The 19,368-nt window shown below is 40.4% G+C and overlaps 2 protein-coding genes and 1 non-coding gene across 3 annotated transcripts; 2 read left to right on the top strand and 1 right to left on the bottom strand.

The window, feature by feature from the left end:
• Positions 1-277: 277 nt before the first annotated feature.
• Positions 278-12,308, bottom strand: LOC149298188 (transmembrane 9 superfamily member 2-like). Its single transcript, XM_089487656.1, has 17 exons — positions 12,168-12,308; positions 11,403-11,470; positions 10,146-10,239; positions 9,564-9,685; positions 9,086-9,215; positions 8,334-8,461; positions 8,097-8,208; positions 7,485-7,564; positions 6,391-6,499; positions 5,963-6,095; positions 5,364-5,483; positions 4,918-4,975; positions 4,233-4,392; positions 3,902-4,053; positions 3,347-3,458; positions 1,976-2,147; positions 278-345 (listed from the first exon to the last, which is right to left on the bottom strand). Exons 1-17 carry the CDS (start codon positions 12,306-12,308, stop codon positions 278-280), a joined length of 1,959 nt encoding a protein of 652 aa, XP_089343782.1.
• A 3,465-nt stretch (positions 12,309-15,773) lies between these two features.
• On the top strand, positions 15,774-18,522 carry LOC149298186 (RNA-binding motif protein, X chromosome). Its single transcript, XM_089487718.1, has 8 exons — positions 15,774-15,882; positions 16,072-16,178; positions 16,594-16,720; positions 17,041-17,163; positions 17,238-17,361; positions 17,452-17,577; positions 17,656-17,744; positions 18,215-18,522. The coding sequence occupies exons 1-8, from the start codon at positions 15,774-15,776 to the stop codon at positions 18,520-18,522; spliced, it is 1,113 nt and encodes a 370-aa protein (XP_089343844.1).
• On the top strand, positions 15,919-15,995 carry LOC149298187 (small nucleolar RNA SNORD61). The gene has a single exon (XR_016272456.1). It is a non-coding gene; the product is annotated as a small nucleolar RNA SNORD61 (small nucleolar RNA).
• Positions 18,523-19,368: the final 846 nt, after the last annotated feature.

The raw sequence follows: 19,368 nt of genomic DNA, 5'->3' as shown, positions 1-19,368 counted from the left end.
ACATCCATGTTCGAATGCACGGATCATGATCAAATGATCCAATATACACGGTCATCACGTTGGTGGGAAACGCATTGTTTTAAGGCCCTGTTTAAAGGAAAGGGAAAAAAGAAAAAGAAAGAAGGAGAACATGACAGGAATGATGTAAACACAATTTCCCAAAGTGCTCATTGGGTCAGAAAGTCTCTTTGTGCCATACAAACTTTGTGTTTCCATGTCTTCAAACAAAAAGCAGTTTCCTTGGTCTGTGTGCGATCAGTATGCGGGCTATTTCATATTAATCTACTTTTACGACACTGTAGATTTTTTTCACAAACCAGTAACAAGAGAAAAATCCAATGGTGCCTATAAGGAAAAAAAAAACAGTGTTAGATACATAGCATGAACAAATTGTAGAATAGAAAAAAAAAATATTTGGCATAAAATGTTTATATTTGTAGTCAGTGATACATTTGAGGCCAAGGATTCCCGACAGAACACTAAAAAGTACCTGAAGCCTTAAAGGTCCCAATTAAATCAATCACTATTCTACCTGCTAGAAACGTCACCTTAGAGCCATTTGTCACCCATTTGTACTTTTTGCAATACCAAGTGTGTTAAAGAGGACTTGTCAGACAGTAAATCTATGATCAACCAATAGTGTGTTCTTATTTAGTGGAGATTTAAGTTTACTGGCTGTCATTGACAAAATATGTTTAATTACATTCCTGTCCTTTGGTCACACCCCTCTTTTCAAAAGGTGGCAAGAACCAATCACCTCCCACCAAAGGGGAGGGACTATCATACATGATGTATACGACTGCTCTTGTATTCAAATATGGCAGATTTCTAGCAGATATCTATCTATATTTTACATTAATCTGTAAACACGGTTATACATCTGTATTGGGTGCACTTGACCAAGAATATAGGCCTGGTCACATGTCCCCTTTTTGGTCTTGCATACATTGTATTGTCTCACATCTCTGAAAACCATGAACCGTCAAGAGCTGCGGTAATTAAAAAAAAAAAAAAAAAAAAAGCTATTCTGAAAAAATCTCCTACTCCGAGTCTTTGGCAGATACAGTACAAAAATAGAACAGCTGAAAATGTGTAAAGCAGGAACTGTCTAAACATACATTAAGCTAGTAAAAACATACACTCACTGACAACTGTCTTTTGCTTCATTTCCCCAGCAGATTGGAATTAATTTACATTTTTTTTTTCATTAAGTGGTCTTTTCCCTAATGTAGGACACAGCCAAGAATTTTACAGCCTGATACAGCGAGGAAACCGTCTGCATTTGCAAATATTTACTGTGCTTAAAAAGGAACCAGTAGTCACAGCAACTGCAGCACTTTAGGCTCCTTGCTGGCTTCCAGATAAACAGCCTTCTGTATAATCATTCTGGACGATGCAAGGCGAAGATAAAAATGAAAGCGGAATCTTCCTATTTCCTCCGGTGAAAGGCACCTTCCAGAAGACCAGGAAACGCTAAACAGGGCGTTTGTTCTTTTTCAGGGATGCTGACAGCCAGTTTTATGATGTCAGCACAACAAGCATATAAAACAGCATCACGGTATTAGACAAATGTAATGCATCATTTGTAACAATTTCCACTAGATTAGATTGTAAAATCTGGACAGCGGAGTCCTTAATACATTCTGGCTTTGTTTAAATGTCACTATTACGGATAATAAGAGAATGCTATAAAAATAGCAATTTTAGGGTCTCATTTGTGTCCCAATACTTACATATACGATGTGTGTATAAATTAGATATATATATAATTTTTTTTTAAAAAAGTAACCATGTACACATATTTTCCCCTAAGAATAATATATATATTAAATAATTATAAGTTATGATATGTTTTTCCAGAGAGCTAATGCTAAATTCTGCCAGTTTCTTGCATGTGCCCTAGATTCAGGGTTAACCTTTAAGGCACGCTGTGAAATAAATAGTTCTAAGAACTGTTTCCCTAATTGGCAATTACCTGTAAACAGGAAAAAAATTAAGACCATGATCATGGTGTACCCGAAGTACAGAATGGTGCTTGCAGTTCCTGTGATTTGAAGCTTAGAGAAAAAATAATGAACAGCGTATACAAAAAGGTACACGGCAGTGAAGCCACTCGTTAGAAATGATCGCCACCACCAGTGATAATCCTGCAAGGAAACAAAAAAATATAGAATTACTAAAAACAGTCAATCAGATGTATTTATCAACAGCCTCTGGCATTTCTTTGCAGACAATGTAACTTTAAATGCAGTGAAACAATAAGTGTGAATTAATAATGTACAAGTACATTTGGAAGCATGTGATACGGCAATATGTCTTTATTAAAAGGGAAACTCCAGCCATTAGATGGGCATTAATATATGAGAGCTGAGAGACATTTCTGGGGGGGGGTTACATTTTCAAATGCATAAGGGGATTCTGAAGTATCCCTCCTACCACAAGGCAGCTCCAGCGAGAGCCCCATGCGCATGGGAAGAAATCGCTTCCATTGATTTTCATGGTAGCGCTTTCTTGCCACCGATCGGCTGCTTCAAGCAGCCAGGCATTCAAAAGAATTGTCGGACAATTCTTGCTTTGGAAGAATACATATTAACACTCACAGAGTACTTTAATATGCAATTCTTATTTGGTGGGACTGTCCCTTAAAGAATGATGCACACAAAAGCATCAGTAACCACTTAAGGACCAAGGACGTCCTCCGCTATCTTCACTGATCGCCCAGTGTGCAGCATTCATCCTAAAACATGCATAAAAAGTGAAAAGGTACAGAAAAAAGAAAAAAATCTGTGTTCCCATTGAACTTAGGCTTGCTGTGGGCCACAAAAAAAGGTAAGTAGGACATCTTAGAAATCCTCAAGTGATGTGCTTTCAGGGAACATGTAGTTTGCTTATTTTTTGGGTGTTTTGGGCAGTTTTACTCCCAAAAGCATAAGGTTTTCCCCCTCCTGGCAAAACCGCATAGCGCATTTATGTAGAGTCTTTGTGCCCAGGAGAAATGGGAAATTAATGCTTTATGTATTTGTTCTATTTAGCCCAGAATAAGGACCATCTTGGGATGTATGCTTAAGGGGTTAAAGTGGTTGTGGCGCTAAAGCATCACATAAAACCTTACAGTTTGAGCTTTAGTTTTTTAAAAGGGAAAAGTTATTGCTACGAATAGCGTTGCAGACCCACCAATTATTTTAAGGTGCCATCACCCAACACTTATAACAAATGCCAAGAGCAAAACTAGAACGGTATATGTTTGGCACAATTTACTAAGTGTTGCGATTGATAGTTATACCCAAAGAAACTCAATTATTATACATACAACAAAAAAATCTATTGTAGTACAGTATACATATACCTCGGCACATAGATGGAAGTAACAAAGCAAGATGGTAGCCTCTGAGCAAGTGATCAGGAGTATTATGAATACCAGAAACAGGAACCCAAACATATAGTACATTTGATGAGACCTACAAAACAAAATATACACAGTGAAACATAGGATTGTGACGAACACAATGTTTAGGTGACATTTTTATGTCACAATTTATTGTGCAACTTGCACATGAACATGAATTCAAGAGGCAGACACATAGCAACATCAGGAGCACGGCACAAAACATGTGATTAACAGAGAGACAAAATGCTTTATAGCACATCCCTACTGGCCCTGCCAGAAACATTAAGACTGGAGCACCCAAGGGGATGACACTCAAACTCTTCTGATATTTGCAGCCTAGATCAACAGGCAAGCACGACATTTTAATCCCTTCTTCCTTTTACCGGCGGAGCGCATCTATTTACAGCCAAAGTTTGATAGGATGTGTACGCCCTTCAATATGTTTCACAATACTACTATGCAAGACACACACAATCACATCTCAAGTAAGGAAATGTATGAGCCATCACTTACCAAATGCTATTGAGAATGAAAAACAGCTGAATAAAAATGCACCCAAATGGTAGAATGCCCCCCATAACTATGCCAGGGAAAGGCTTTGTGAAGAAGGACTGCCGTGGAATCTGACGAGGGATCTGATTTATTCGAACGGGGTGCTCGATTGGCTATAAAAAGAAAAAGAAGTTTTAGGCTTGTGCAAAGTGTCCAAAAAAAATAATAAAAAAAAAATAAAAAATATATATATATATATATATATATATATATATATATATATACATACATATATACACATACACACACATTTTTACATAGCTTATAGCAAGAAATGCAAAACACAACATACCTTTTCCTTGAATCCAAAATATGCCCCAAGAAATGTTAATGGCACAGAGATACCAAACCACATGGCTAGGATGGCGACCAGCGTCCCAAAAGGAATTGCAGCGGAAGAACCATTTTCCCATAAGATAATATTCATAATAAAGAAATCCGCAAATATTATGCTATAAAGAGAAGTAAAATTAAGTTAAAATGGAACGTAAAATAATGTTTTAACATTAATTTACACATTTGCTGGGTGTTTGAATCTTTGTACACAAATATACACATCAGTGCCTGACCTCAGATATACTCTTTTGGCTGAATGGGTGCAAATTCCCACAGAAACACCCCGAAATCTCAGTAGAGTGTATGCCCATGGAATGTCCATCAAGGTCGTATAGAGGTGTCCACATACTTTTGGTCAAATAGTGTATCTGCTTGTAAATAAATGGACCACTGACCATTGAGTATTGGCTGCTCAAGCATAGTTTGCTGCAGTGTAGTGCATAAACATACACTATGTGAAAATCTAAGAACAAATGTTGGGTTAAATCTCCAAAGATTATAAATGAATCTGTGCCAGGAACAACATGTCCACTATCAGAATATGTGTATATTTGCACAGGCAGATACTGATGGAACGTGCATGAGAAACAGGCTGCAAAAGGCTACAAGTGTGAAGATCACATAGTTATGAAGACACTTACCCGGGACATAAAAGTGCAGTCAATAACACATTGCTTTTCCATTTCTCACCACCAAATGCTACAAAAGAAAGAAAAAAAAAAAAGGGAAACTGTTCTAAAGTCCATTAAAAGTGCAGTTTACTGTTCTAAACAGCCTCACCAAACAAAGAAACCACTGAAAAAGATCTGCAGTCTGAAAAACAGTTTGAAGGCATACGAAGAAATCACTTAAGAACGGTCCAAAGAAGAACCAACGTGATCTGCTTAATATATGGAAGCTAGCAAAGGTGAGCATGTCTACTCTTCACACAATGTAGTAGGCATGTCCTCAACAAAGCATTACAACTGTAGTTTGGACAGGCCAAGCTTTATGTACCATTTGGTTTTCCTGTAAATGTTAAATGTCCAGATAATATTGTGACACATACTTTTCACAGACATCAGCAGACCACATATACATCACTTACTCTTGTACATCCTTGCAGACACGTAACCAGCAGGAGTTCCGAGTAAGACCCACAGGACAACAGCACACGTCATCAAGGCTCCTCTGTTAGCAGGTGACAGAAATCCAAGGCAGGCTTGAACTTGAAGAGCAAAACAAATATAACTCGTCATATGCAAGTCACATTAAGCGTATATCATGTTCGTAGGTATACATATATGTGGGCTTTCACTGCAGCTAGATCTAAAATGTCCAGATCTGACCAATGCATTCTAACGGTGAAAAGGGGTCTTCAATAGATCTCGAGGAAGAGACACAGAGGGTCAGAAGGCTGTAACGGAAACAAGTTTTGAACTAGGAAGTTTTTTAATTTTATTATCCTAGAACGTGTTAAAGCCAAAGACTCTCTGGTCTGCTCACTGCCTAATCCAGAGCTTAGTAAACAGATACATTTGCAAGATATTGTTTATTGCTGATAAGTACCACGTGGATTAATGCAGATGGCACTGTAAATTTAAATGACAAAAAATAAATATTTCCTGCTCTATCACCTTTGATCGTTAACAATTAAACACACCAGCAGGTACTGAGAACCAGGACCAGGAGTAGAGACATACTTACATAATGTAATAACGGTCATAATGAATATTTGGGTTCCTTGACCGAGAAAAACAGCAAGCAACATTCCGTTTTTGGGGGGTCGGAATACATCCCCATGAACTAATTTCCAACCAAATTCTTCTTGCGCATCCTCCTGCGATTAAAAGTGACATTTTTTTTTTTATAAAACTCGTGAGCATTTTGAGCGTTAGACATTCAGGTCGCTTAATCATTTAGAAGGTCATCATAAAACCTACCATTGCATAACAATCAGTTAAACCAATAAAATGCGAGTCACATGTCACTGAACTCAACTTTTGAGATACATGTATGTAGCTATGTTATAAAAGGTGTGTGTGTGTGGGGGGGGGTCTACCTATCTGTATCTAAATGTATTCAAAGACACAGATAAACCAAGTTAAATATAACATATGCCACGGTATACTCACAGAAGAATCTATTTGGTTGTATCTGGCAATATCCTTGTGAAGTGTTCTTAACATTATCATAGCAACCATGCCAGAGAGAAAGAGGACAATCACCAGGGAATTCATGATACTGAAAGGAAATAAAACAACCTTAGTAAGCAACCTCACTGTGGAGAAGGGGTTATGAATAATAAAATGTATATAACCAAGGCTGGATTTGCTCTCTTAGTGGAGGCTCCTGCATGCGCAGCCCCACCGAACTTCTACCCACTCTTGGCTGAGCATAACACTGGGCCATAAGTCGCACTCCCTCAGTCTCCACATGCCGAGCCTTAGGGCTGGGATATGATGTAATATCCCGGCGCCTAGCGTGTGGGTGTAAGTATGTAACCATGTGTAAAGGAGTTACTGTGGGTGTAAGTATGTCACCGTATGGGCGTGTGTAAAGGAGTTACTGTGGGTGTAAGTATGTCACCGTATGGGCGTGTGTAAAGGAGTTACTGTGGGTGTAAGTATGTCACCGTATGGGCGTGTGTAAAGGAGTTACTGTGGGTGTAAGTATGTCACCGTATGGGCGTGTGTAAAGGAGTTACTGTGGGTGTAAGTATGTCACCGTATGGGCGTGTGTAAAGGAGTTACTGTGGGTGTAAGTATGTCACCGTGTGGGCACGTTGTGTGGCGAAGTGATGCAATTTCCAGGGAGGATGACTTCCCCGCATTGCAGGACCCAATTGGATCGCCGCTCCGTGCGAGCAGTATGGACCTGAAGCAATTGGTGCAGGGCCCCTTAGAACGGAGCAGCCCTGGAGCAATTGGTCCGTGCGCACCACCGTTAATCCAGCCATAACACACACGGATTAATTCACTACCGAAGGAGTTGACAGGAGGTGGTTATGGTTTAATCTTTATGTTCCAAGGAGCCAATCCCCCGTGAGCTTCTGCTCCAAGAATGGCTTGGATAAGCCTATATAAAGCATATGTAAATCAGATTTATTGAAAGTCACCTATAGCATCATGCAGAGCTAGCGCAGCCATTCTTGCAAACTCACACTTCAGGAGAACCAACTCGGAAAGTCCTTAAAATAACTAGTAATTCATGTATTATTATTACTTACCTGAACCACTGAATGTTAGTGTGAGGCATGGATTCTAAAATATAATCCCAACGGGACGCCCACTTAATGGTATTATTCTCCTGGAAATAAAAATGCATACAGAGCTGAAATACTGACTTCAAATATGAAAGCATAGAATTTATAAAAACGACTTTGCTGACAACGACCTATCACACAACAGTGTATTCAGCTCATATGCTTAAACCAAAATGTTATGGAGGTGGCCTTTAACAATAGAAAGCTTTTAGCACAAGTTTCTTTTCCATATTTAAACACCGGTACAGATAACATTTTAAACTCATCTAAATTTCTAGTTAGTACTAAAGCCTCACAGCGTCGCCTGTTTATTGCTGTCAGAACGATATTTACAGCAAATTCTGGGATTAAGGTTCTGTTACACAGATAACAGGGCTTTATGTTGCACATGGTGATTATTTCAGTGTATAAACCTCAATAGATTGAATGGGTGCCCTTATGCCCATACTATGGCTCAGGGAGGAAGCGAGAGTGTGCCAACTTATTCAAGTAAGTATACAGACCAAATGGGGAAACCTTTTGACTCAATTGTTTTATTGGAAACACAAATAAATAATACAGCAGGTAACCACTTACTTGAAATTTCACAGAATACGTGTAAATCACAAGCAAGTCACTTGTATGCTCTTGAGGAATTTCCATCGGAGGGCCATCACAATGTAAATTATTTTCATCAGTATGTTTGTAGCTAAAAAGCAACAGAAGAAGCAATACAGAGGTAAATCATGTAATTAGAAATATATATACACACACACACACATACATATATACATACACACACACTTTCATCAACAAAATCACCGCGAAAACTACCTTTTTGGTTCCAGCCTTGCAGTAACCAGTCGTGCACCATCCCAGTTTTCTCCGTTTCCACTGTGATAGGTAATGGTTATATCAACATGATTGAATAGGTAGAATGTGTTCTTTTTGTTGAATTCAGACTGTTGAAAAATAGAATTTCAATACAGGAGGAAACTTTCCTTTTCACAATTCATTTTCCAGAAAGTTGGAACTGATAAGGAGAAGGACTCTAAGACAGCTAAAACTTAGCTTCATGTTTAATGGCTCATGCTCAGTGTCCTAGCTTTGGGATTGACAAAAACCCGTCAAACTCTAGGGTACCTAGAGAAACCATAAACATGTACCCTCAGCATCACACACCCTGATATTTATACAGGAACCCAGGTTTTTTTTTTTTTTTATTATTATTATTACTAAACAGGTAATTTGTCAGGTAGTTCCTAACTATCCATTTGTATGTGTACCTAGTCTGTTATCCGAGCCCAATGTAGTAGCCCTGTGGTGAAGAATAGAATGGCCAAGTCTCAATAACCCAGCCAGACACTAATGAAAGTCTATGAAGGAATGGTCCTTATTAGCATTGCCATAAAGAATCAGCTGAGTATTGTGGCAAGACCGGGATTTTGCCTACACACATCTAAATTACAACATACAGCACTGTATTTTATGCTCTATTGGTTTTCAGTATCATATAACCAAGCATGTTACCCTCTAATAAATAACACAATAAAAACAGGCAACGGACACACTTTGTCCCTACGTACATTAATAACACAGGCGTCTTTTACTCTCCCATCTGCTGTAATGGCACAGCCAATGGGGAATCCAGGACTGCAAAATTTCTGCCCATCCTCCACGTCATAACACCATGTCACCGGCATATTGTCTATAATCCTGTACAGGTAAAAAGGAGACCGTATAAATTCATGAAACATATAGGATATTATTGGATAACTGAAAAAACACATTTAAAAAATATTGCATTTACAAGAGAAACAATAGTAATGTGATATACATCCATACAGGATACTGGTTCCTCTTCTCAGATTAAAACTATATTGAACCTGACACATCTATTCATACAGTAACACCATGTGAGAAAGCGCTTACTCTCTAATTGCGTAAGAAACACAATCTGAAAATCACTTAATTTGTTTTAATGTAACATATTCTATGTGGAGTTTTTTTTTTTTTCTCCTTTCTCTCAGTGTTCCATCCCCTAAAAAACAAATAACAGCTCACCAATGGTGCTGATAATTCAAGTCAATTCCTTTCTTGATGAAGTCCAGAAGTGAGGCATCATCATTTGGTTTATAACGCTTGGAACAAGCTTTCGCACACGTCTCCGGAACATTGAACTTAAACTGTAAAACACAGAAATTACAAACGAATGCGGGCCATGTATCGGCATGAATACTACATGAGCATATACCGAAATCTTATCTCCAGTGATAAAAGAACAAGGTACACCAGTGGAGAAGACATATATATCATCTATTTCCCAACCACTGACAGATAACTTGTTGTTTATTGCACTTAATACAAGCAACACTGTTACAATTTTCATGTTAAATGCATATCGGTCCATGTTTGCATGTCTCCAGCGCATTTTACTTCATGCAAATCACCACCGCAGCTGCTTCACCCGACCGTCCCTTTAAATCAATGTGAATTCTAGGCAAAGCGGCTTAAACAAAAACAGCCTTTTATGAACCTACAGACACAAAAGTAATTTGGTTGTAGAAGTTACTGATCAATTTTTATTACACCATAAATACCGGTACTTTGTTTTACCTTAAACTGTTCCTGGGAGTTTTAAATTACCTTGTATGGGGATGATGCTATTCTTTCTCCAAATAATACTTGTCCAAGGTTCTCAGAAGCGTGCCGCTCATTTTTGTCCTTACAAAAGTCAAAACTACAAAACAAAGTAAAAAATAGTTATACTAAAAGGTTCATACAATTTTACTATATTTTTAATATTGTTTACAGCCTTTTTGCCAGTAATCTAGAGTAAATACATAAAAAAAGGACAAAACGTGTTTATTCCAGATACATGGTTATGGTTTGTCTTTAATGCTGGGGGAGAAAACTGTAAAACATTGTAAGCTCATTTGAGCAGGGTCCTCCTCACCTGTTGTCTCTGTTAGTCAATTTGTTATGTTATTTACTACTTGTTATGTCCTGTACAGCGCTACGGAATTTGATGACACTATATAAAACAATAAATAATAATATAACATGCACTTTTTTTTTTTTATTTATAAAAAAAAAAAAAAAAAATCTTGTCCCCTAGGAGCGCTGCACTGACTTGGCTTTTATGCGACTCTGGGAGGTGCTCTGCTGCTGTATGAATGAAACACTATGGAAGGCTCACAGAGAAGCATTCAATCACAAGTCTGAGATGGAACATTTGCTACACTGCAACAATGAGGCCCCAATATTGACAATAAGTATAACGTGGATGTGCAAATTGCAATGAGATGACATACCGCTTCTCCATTATAAAATACCTTAAATTGCCCTGAGCAACACACAGAAACTATCAATGAGCTTCCAAGATCAAGTTAGTAAGAAAATATGTAACTGAATAGCTCACCAACATGTCATTAAAAAGCGACACATCTCACATGCGAACATTTAGGAGGTTTTGTTGGGAACAAAAAGGGTGAAATCAACCACAACGCGCAAAATGACTATCACACCCATAACAGACATGTAGAAAGGAAGCCCCCAGTTCCTCCGCACCAAGGAAGACTTCTTGCTTCTGGCACCTAAAGTGATGCGGGTTTGCTATCTTCTATGAAAAAATTGGGCATGGGAGAGCAAGAGAGCGGACAAGAGAGATGGCATGTGTCACAAGAAGAGACATCCAGAATTAGAGGCAGACACAGAATGAGTTCAAACACAGAGAAAAAAAAGTACAGGAATGAAGTTAAAAAGGTTAAGTAGCAGTTTGCTGAATAAATACTTTTATTAACAAATAAAACATTTCAGCCAATCACCTGCAGGTAGCAGTGAATTAAGGTTAAGGGTCTTCATGCAGGTTTTGGGGACGCACAACACATAATATGTACTTACGCATCATATTCATATGGAAGAACAGATTCCACAGAGTCCAGGCGGTTCACAAACACCTCAATTAGGGACTAAAATAGAAAAAAGAACAATAAAACATCCACTGATTGGAAAATCTGAAACAGTAGAAATTCAGAGACACGAATGACTTCAGTGGAACTCTTTATGTCATCACTAGAAAAATGTTTGGCATCACAAACTCACACATTTTCCTCACAGAATGCTATCCAAGTGCATCGTATAGAAACAGTAAAGTGTTCCTTATATTACTTTTCTACCAAAGTGATAAGGGGGATATATCGCTGTCATGGTATATTTTATAAAGTGACATTGTCATTGCCTTTCTTTCTTAATGTCAGGAACCTGTTTCATTGCACTCCTGTTAAAAGTACCAGCGCCTTATGCACCTGTTTGCATTACAAACATCATACCCCTGGGAATTATGTAAAGTGCTGCTTAGTCAGTGACCAACAGGCACAATAAATACTTAAGGGTCTAACCGCTGAGGAGAATTTTTTTCTAAATATAAAATCATAACTTTGAGTAGCATCTCAATTAAGAGGCTGTAACACGTTTCACTGCAAAGTGATGACGAAAGGGTTAAGTACGCATAGCCAGATTCTGGCAGTGCCGAGTGTGCCTGACCCTTGACCCCAGCTCTTCCGGATTAACTCGTAGCCCGTATTAAAAAGTCTGCAAAGGGCCACCTATTCCCATCCCGGAAGTGGAGTGGACTTTAAGCTCCCTTCCATTTCCTCCAGTTCTTACCTTACAGTTCTCCGTCTCTTTATTTACTTCACAGAAGCTTACAGGAGCCAGACCCGGAAGATAAAATGCGGCGCACCAGTCCGTACAGAGCAGTGTCAGAAGAATGAATAATCGTCTCCTCTCTGTCATATTAACCTCCATTCTCCGGAATGAGGACACCGGACACACTGCGAGTCAGATGATGGCAGCTTCTCGGTGACGCCTACCCGCCGCTAATGCTGCTGCTAAGGGTTTCGGGCTAGATTGTGGGTGACGTCATCACGTTGCGTGCTCGCCCACGGCTGTCCGTTGGCTCTAGGAGTGGAGACGCGCTTTGTATTCCCTTCCTGGGTAGACTCTTATGATATACATGCGGCCGTTTGAATAAATGTCTGTAAACAGGGCCGGCCCAAGGCAAAATGCCGCCTGGGGCGAATTTTAAAATGCTCTCCCCCCCCCCCAATTATCTACCCTTCTCCCCCCACCCTTGTACTTACCTTTCAGCAGTCCTGCGGCGAGTCTCCCTGTTCGGTCTCGGTGCCGGCTATGAGGAAATCTTACGGCACTCAGCATTACAAGCTGGCACCGAGACCGAACAGGGAGACTCGCCGCAGAGGAGAGAGAGAGAGAGGCGCCGAGCGGGTACTGACAGCTTGGTAAGTGAAAACCACTTGGCGCCCCTCTCTCTCTTTCGCTTTTTAAAAAAAAAAAAAGGGCTTGGGGCGGCAAAGTGCCGCCCCTTCAAAAGTGCCACCTGGAGCGGTTGCCCCACTTGGCTCCATTGTCGGGCCGGCCCTGTCTGTAAATATCAACAATTACAGGGCCTTAAGGAGAAACCACGGGGCCTGACATCACCAAGCAACAAGTGCCACCTTTACCCACAAACAGCTTGCCAGTGCCATGTTTGTCCCTTAAACAGTTTGGCAGTGGCCGTAAATAGCTTGACATACCATAACAGACACACACTAGCATACATATGCAAATGCCATACAGTAGCATACACTACACACATGCACGCTAACACAACACTCATATACATGTACAAACGTACTTACAGTAACATATTTTGGCATACTAACACACACAAAAAGAGCAAGATACTTGCACACTTACATACAGTATCTACACACAGTGTATCATACACACAGACTAAAATATTTATTTGAAACCACGCCTCTTGGCTCAAGAGGAGGTTCTGCACCCTCAAAATCCTTACACGCTATGTCTGAGCATCCCGCAGCACCGGCCTAGTAGTACATTGGGGGGGGTAGAGCTTCCGCTAGGGGCCCACAAGGGCCTCTTTTATACCAGTGTCTCTACGACTGCAAGGTCACATGACCCAGCGGTAGCGGAGACACTGCGGCCAAGCCCTGGACCCTTAAACTTGTACCAGTTTTACCCCCCTGATGGCGGCCCTATGCAGAAAATAGTGTCCTTACACATGCCGCATATTATGCCAAAAAACAGCAAAATGTATCTTCACTTTGCAACAATTGCCAGCAGCACGTCTGGTGTTAGCTGAGGCTATTACCCCCTCTAAAGAATACAGGACACACAACAGCTCTAAACAACGGCTTTACTGCATATAAATCAGCCTGATTCATAACACCTATACAAAACAATGCGATTCACCCGCTACAAGTAACACAAACCTACTTAACACGCAGTGCTACGGATCCTACTAACAAAACAAGTCTGACGCCTACATAAAAAAAGAGATGCGAGGTGGCAGTTCCCCTTTAATTGCCATCTAGGGGCAAAAGGGACACCATGAACATTTAAGGGGACCCCACATGTCATGAATCACACGCAGTGCATATGATGGGTGGCGTGTCCCTTTAAATTTCTGCCGGGGTTTAATAAAACCCCGCACAAAATGTGTCCTCATTGACGTTAAAATGGGAGTTTTCCTAACCAGAGATTGGCTACTTTTACCCCCCTAACCTCGGAGAGGCAAGAAGTTTCTTAGTACTGTAAAGTGGGAAGTTAATGCTAGTTATGGATTTATCGAGATCACTGTGAGGACATTCCGAGTCCACGCAAAACAGAGAGACGAAGGTAAAGAATGTGTATTGAAAATGTTTTAATAAATAACACAATGGTTGTATCCACGTAAAGCAGGCGCGCGCCTATATATGATCCCGAAAGCTACTATAAAAAATAAAACGTTAATTAAAATTGGACCATACGTTAAAAATACGATCGCAACATTCAATCTGATCATTCCGAAACGGAATTTGTTATTCCCCGCCAGACAGATGGCGACATTGAAGGGCGGGGCACAGCCCGGAGACAGCAGTGTGTTCGGACGGGTCATATGACTACGTGGCTTCATTACCATTCGTCTGTTCTTGCATCCGGGCATAGCGGCCTCGTTTTGGCACAGTGACGTCACTCCTATTTAAGTTATCCGCATTCTTTGTTTGCGGTCATTTTAGTTGCGTGTCGGAGGTCGGTTGATTCGTGTGGCAGGTAAGGGCCGATTATTTGCGTGTTTCGGTTTATGTTCGTAGCGGAAAGGGGTTAATTGCGGGTGTAATGTTAAGTGTTGGGTGCGTGAGTCTGTAGACACCTCGCTGGAGCTTAGTTTTTAAGTAGTAGTAGTCGTCTTTTGGTGCGGGGGAGCGACGCCATTTTGACGAGAGCATGGTGCCTAAAGATTAACGACGAGCTCCATGCATTTTAAAACGATTCGCCCTAAATCCTATCCCTGCTGCGTGTGGGGGTTACTGGTGCTCCCCTCGGAATGTTATTTGAGGGGTTTTTTTTTTGTGTCCGGGCGCCTCGTGAGGTAACTTCATATAGTGTTCAGACCCGGGTTTTATTTTTTTCCCTTTCATTTGTTCTGTATTGTCGGGCAGATAATCTTAAAACTCCACGATAGACTCTGCCGCTCCGTCCCGTGTATGCTGTGTGTAGACACCATTCCATGCTCCTCGCCGGCCGCCATTTTGTGGCTGGGGTGTTGCCATTAACCTTGCTGTAATAGCGTGCGAAGGTTTTTATCATCCCTCAATAGCTTATTTTGAGACTTAAGCTTCGATAATTAGTCCTTTTGGTCTCTGAATGAAATGAAACTGATTTTTCTCGAAACGTTTCCCGGTAAAAATTGATCCATTGCTATATTTATGTGGAACCACAAAATATTGCGGGAAACCTTCGATCTCTGGCCTTTTTATTATGAAGTTAAAAATGAATGCGTAAAGTTCTAGATAAGGAGCAGTTGCCTAGGAAACAAGTCGAATGCCCTTGGGCATTGCTAGGGTTTGCTATAGGCCTTCTCTTTGTACACGTGGCCCATCTGCTGGTAGCCTCAGAGGAAACAGACGTCTGAGCCCAAATGATGGAGCCCTTATATAGATTTCTTTGCTTTATTGGTCTAGTATCAGAATGGCCTTAATCCATGGAATGAGTTTACTGTGATTATGATCAAGCACTGGAGCTCCGAGGTGGGCAAAGGTTTTAGCCGAGGTAGATTGTTTAACTACAGATCCCTGAACCATGCCTGGCATTGGAGAATAGATCTGGGTTAGACTGTATACGAAGTGTGCTTTCTAGGCTGCGCTCAGCATGCGGATTACAGCTGTTACTGATCACTTGCTTTTGTTTCAGGTATACTGTTTCATAATGGTGGAAGCAGACCGCCCAGGCAAGCTCTTCATCGGTGGCTTGAACACCGAGACGAATGAGAAGGCTTTGGAAGCGGTGTTCAGTAAATATGGGCGCATCGTAGAAGGTACGTTTATTTGTCAGTCTGTTAGATTGTTCAAAAGCGGTGATGAACACTTGGCATTGATTCAAGTCTTGAACTGATAAAAGCCAAATTGTCCTCTAAGAAGTTCTGAGCTTTTGTCCTAAGATGTCTGTGGCAGGGTGTTACTGAGAATATCAAGTGATAATTTATAACCCTCTATCCTTATTTTAGTTCTGCTAATGAAAGATCGTGAAACAAACAAGTCCAGAGGGTTTGCATTTGTCACATTTGAGAGTCCAGGCGATGCAAAAGATGCTGCAAGGGAGCTGAATGGGAAGGTATGCTCATGTCTTGTGATTGGAAAACCTGTTAAAGGCTAGCTTTACTTTAAATGGGCACGATCATATGCACGTCAATGTATATGGTAGGTAAGTGACCCCTTTAATACTTTCCCTGTGTAGAGCTATTCTGTATACCCCCCATATACATGTGCCTTATCTGGTTTTAAACCTCAATGACTGGAATTGTCTTTTTTACTATAAATGAGTTATTTTTTTATACATTACACGGGTCCATTTTCTCTTGTCATAGAGGAAAACCTTGCGGCATTTGCCCTTTATAATGGGGAAGTGAGGAAGCTCAAACCACCTTTCTGTTTAGTGAATAAACCCCAATGTGGGTTATGGCATGGCACTGTGGACTAGCTTTTAACAGCTGCTGGATTAATATATTTAACTTTACTTCACTCTGCAGGCTTTGGATGGAAAACCCATTAAAGTTGAGCAAGCCACTAAACCAATGTTTGGGGTAGGAAGTAGACGTCCACCAACCTCTCCCAGAAGTCGTGGTCCCCCAAGAGGTCTCAGGGGATCCAGAGGAGGTAATGCAGTTTATCAAAAGGGAATGTTTATAGTTGTGTATTTAATGCTGTTACACAAACTCAAGCAAATGGTGCAAGTGATTGTAATACCTGTAAGCAGTCCGAATTCCTTATTCTAGCTAAATAAGTCACTCAGGCCTTTATTTTGGATGCTCGGTTTCTAATTCTAGATAGTCACTCTGGTTGAGTTGCACAAGTGTATATCCTACAGGAGCGTTGTCTAGAACGGCAGTAACTGTAAAGAATAAAACCAGGTGCTTTAGGTACTAGCAGTATGGAGTGACTTTCTTGATGCTTAGAATTTTTTTTTTTTTCTGTAGGTGGCTCATCAAGGGGGCAAATGCCACTAAAAAGAGGACCCCCACCAAGAAGTGGCGGTGGCCCTCCACCTAAAAGATCTGCTCCCTCAGGCCCTGTTCGGAGCAGTGGGATGGGTGGACGAGGTAAGAATATTGCAATTTGTTACTGTATTGCTTGCATTTAGTTATACAAAAAAATAATAAACCTATCTCTGCAGCGCCGCTGTCCCGTGAACGTGACGGGTATGGAGGGCCTCCACGCAGAGAGCCGATGCCATCACGCAGAGATGTTTACATGTCTCCTCGAGATGATGGATACAGCACAAAGGATAGATATGATAGGTAAGGTGATGTTAGTATGCCTTATTTACACATTTTGCCTTTTAAGAGTCTCATCCACAATGGTTAATTAAATTTTCTGAATTTTAACAGTTACTCCGGTAGAGATTATCAAAATTCTAGAGATTCCAGAGACTATGCACCACCTCCAAGAGATTATGCGTATCGGGATTACGGGCATTCAAGTTCACGTGATGACTATGGATCTCGGGGATATAGGTATTTTCTATTCTTAAAATAGCTTTTTTTTTTTTAACATTTTTAGTCTGTTTGCATAACTTTTTTTTCTGATTTCAGTGATCGTGATGGCTATGGTGGTGGTCGTGACAGAGATTATTCAGATCATCCAAGTGGAGGTTCTTACAGAGACTCGTATGAGCCATATGGTAAGGTGTCATTTTGCTAAGTTTTCTGTTTTACAGGATACTTATTTGCGCACAGTGAAGATACAAAATTCATAATGGCAAATGGAACACTAATAGCTTATGTGGGGCAGAGGCAGACAATACATACATCTCACATGGAGTGCTAATTTAAGTCCCACTACAGCAAGAACCAACACCTTGCCCCAATGAAGCAAATGAAACTCCCTGGATATCATGTGGCAAAATATATCCTCATAAAGCTGCAGTACTGGAGATCGTAACACAAATGAGACGATTAAGTGTGCCTTGTCAGTTAAAACAATCTATAGATATAACTAGAAAAACAAAAAAGCCATTCTACTAGCTTTTCAAACATGGCAGCACTTACAAAAACCCACACCGTACAAGAAAGTAAAATAAGCTGCAAATATCAAAGTAAAATGTCATGTGTAACTTAGTGTTGCCCTATTGCCTGACCATTGACCCTGCAGGTAACTCACGTAGTGCTCCACCTGCACGAGGGCCCACACCATCATATGGTGGAAGCAGTCGTTATGATGATTATGGCAGCGCTCGCGATGGATATGGAGGCCGAGACAGTTACTCAAGCAGCAGAAATGATATCTACTCAAGTGGGCGAGAGCGTGTTGGCAGACAAGAGCGTGGACTGCCACCTTCAATGGATAGGGGATACCCACCTCCACGTGACTCTTACAGCAGCTCAAGCCGTGGCGTTCCCAGAGGTGGTGGCCGCGGTGGAAGCAGATCTGATAGAGGAGGTGGCAGGAACAGATACTAAATTCAAAGGCATGGACCAAAAAAAAAATTGTACAAACAAATCAAAATGGCATTTGTTCTGCCTCCACCAGCGGACTACAATAATTGTTTTTTTTATTTATCTTTTTTTCTACCTGTAAGATTGTCCTCCATGAATTTTAGCCCCTTGGGAGGAACTTTAATTGCTTAAGCTTCACATTTTGTTAGATGTTTATGCTATGTAAATGTGTAGTTTGAACTATGTACTAGTGTTGTGTTTTTTTTTTTTTAGTTTTTTTTTCCAAAGTAAAGTTTCACTGAAACGCAAAATCAAGCTTGCTTTTTAATGGTTACCCATCGAATCCAAAGGAGACCAAGACATAACAAATGTTTCTTGTAAATTAAAGTGTGCTGCTTAATCTGAGCCCACGTTAACAAATGTGACTCCAATGGGCTCTAATGGATCGTAAAGCTTATGTCCAGTAAGATCAAAACAATGGATAACGCTGACCCACCCTACATACAATTTCCATGAAACGGGACGGTCTGCCCACTTGTAAAGATTTTTTAAGTCATAATCTACGGTTAACCGAGTAGCCCCCGTAACACAGAAGCTGCAAAACCGTATGTGCTGTTACTTTCAATGTGTTTGCAAATCTGTAGTGTCACTTTCAAAGGAATGATTCTAAAGGCTAACGGAAGAACCAAATCCAAAGAGGCCTCAAAAGATCATGAGACTAAACCAAGTGAATCTTTCTGCTATAAACCACCAAATGCCCAAGAAACTGCAATGAGGGGTAAGCAAAGACAACTAGTTTTTTTTGTACAGTCTAAGTCATATCCACATTGTACAGATGTACTGTACTTAATGGAAGTGAGTTTTATTGAA

The sequence above is a fragment of the Sceloporus occidentalis genome, unplaced genomic scaffold, assembly GCF_023333645.1.
Source record: "Sceloporus occidentalis isolate IW3139 unplaced genomic scaffold, rSceOcc1.0.p SCAF_34, whole genome shotgun sequence".
NCBI lineage: Eukaryota > Metazoa > Chordata > Lepidosauria > Squamata > Phrynosomatidae > Sceloporus > Sceloporus occidentalis.
The sequence above is the reverse complement of the archived record's forward strand: the minus strand, read 5'-3'. Positions and strand labels throughout refer to the sequence as shown.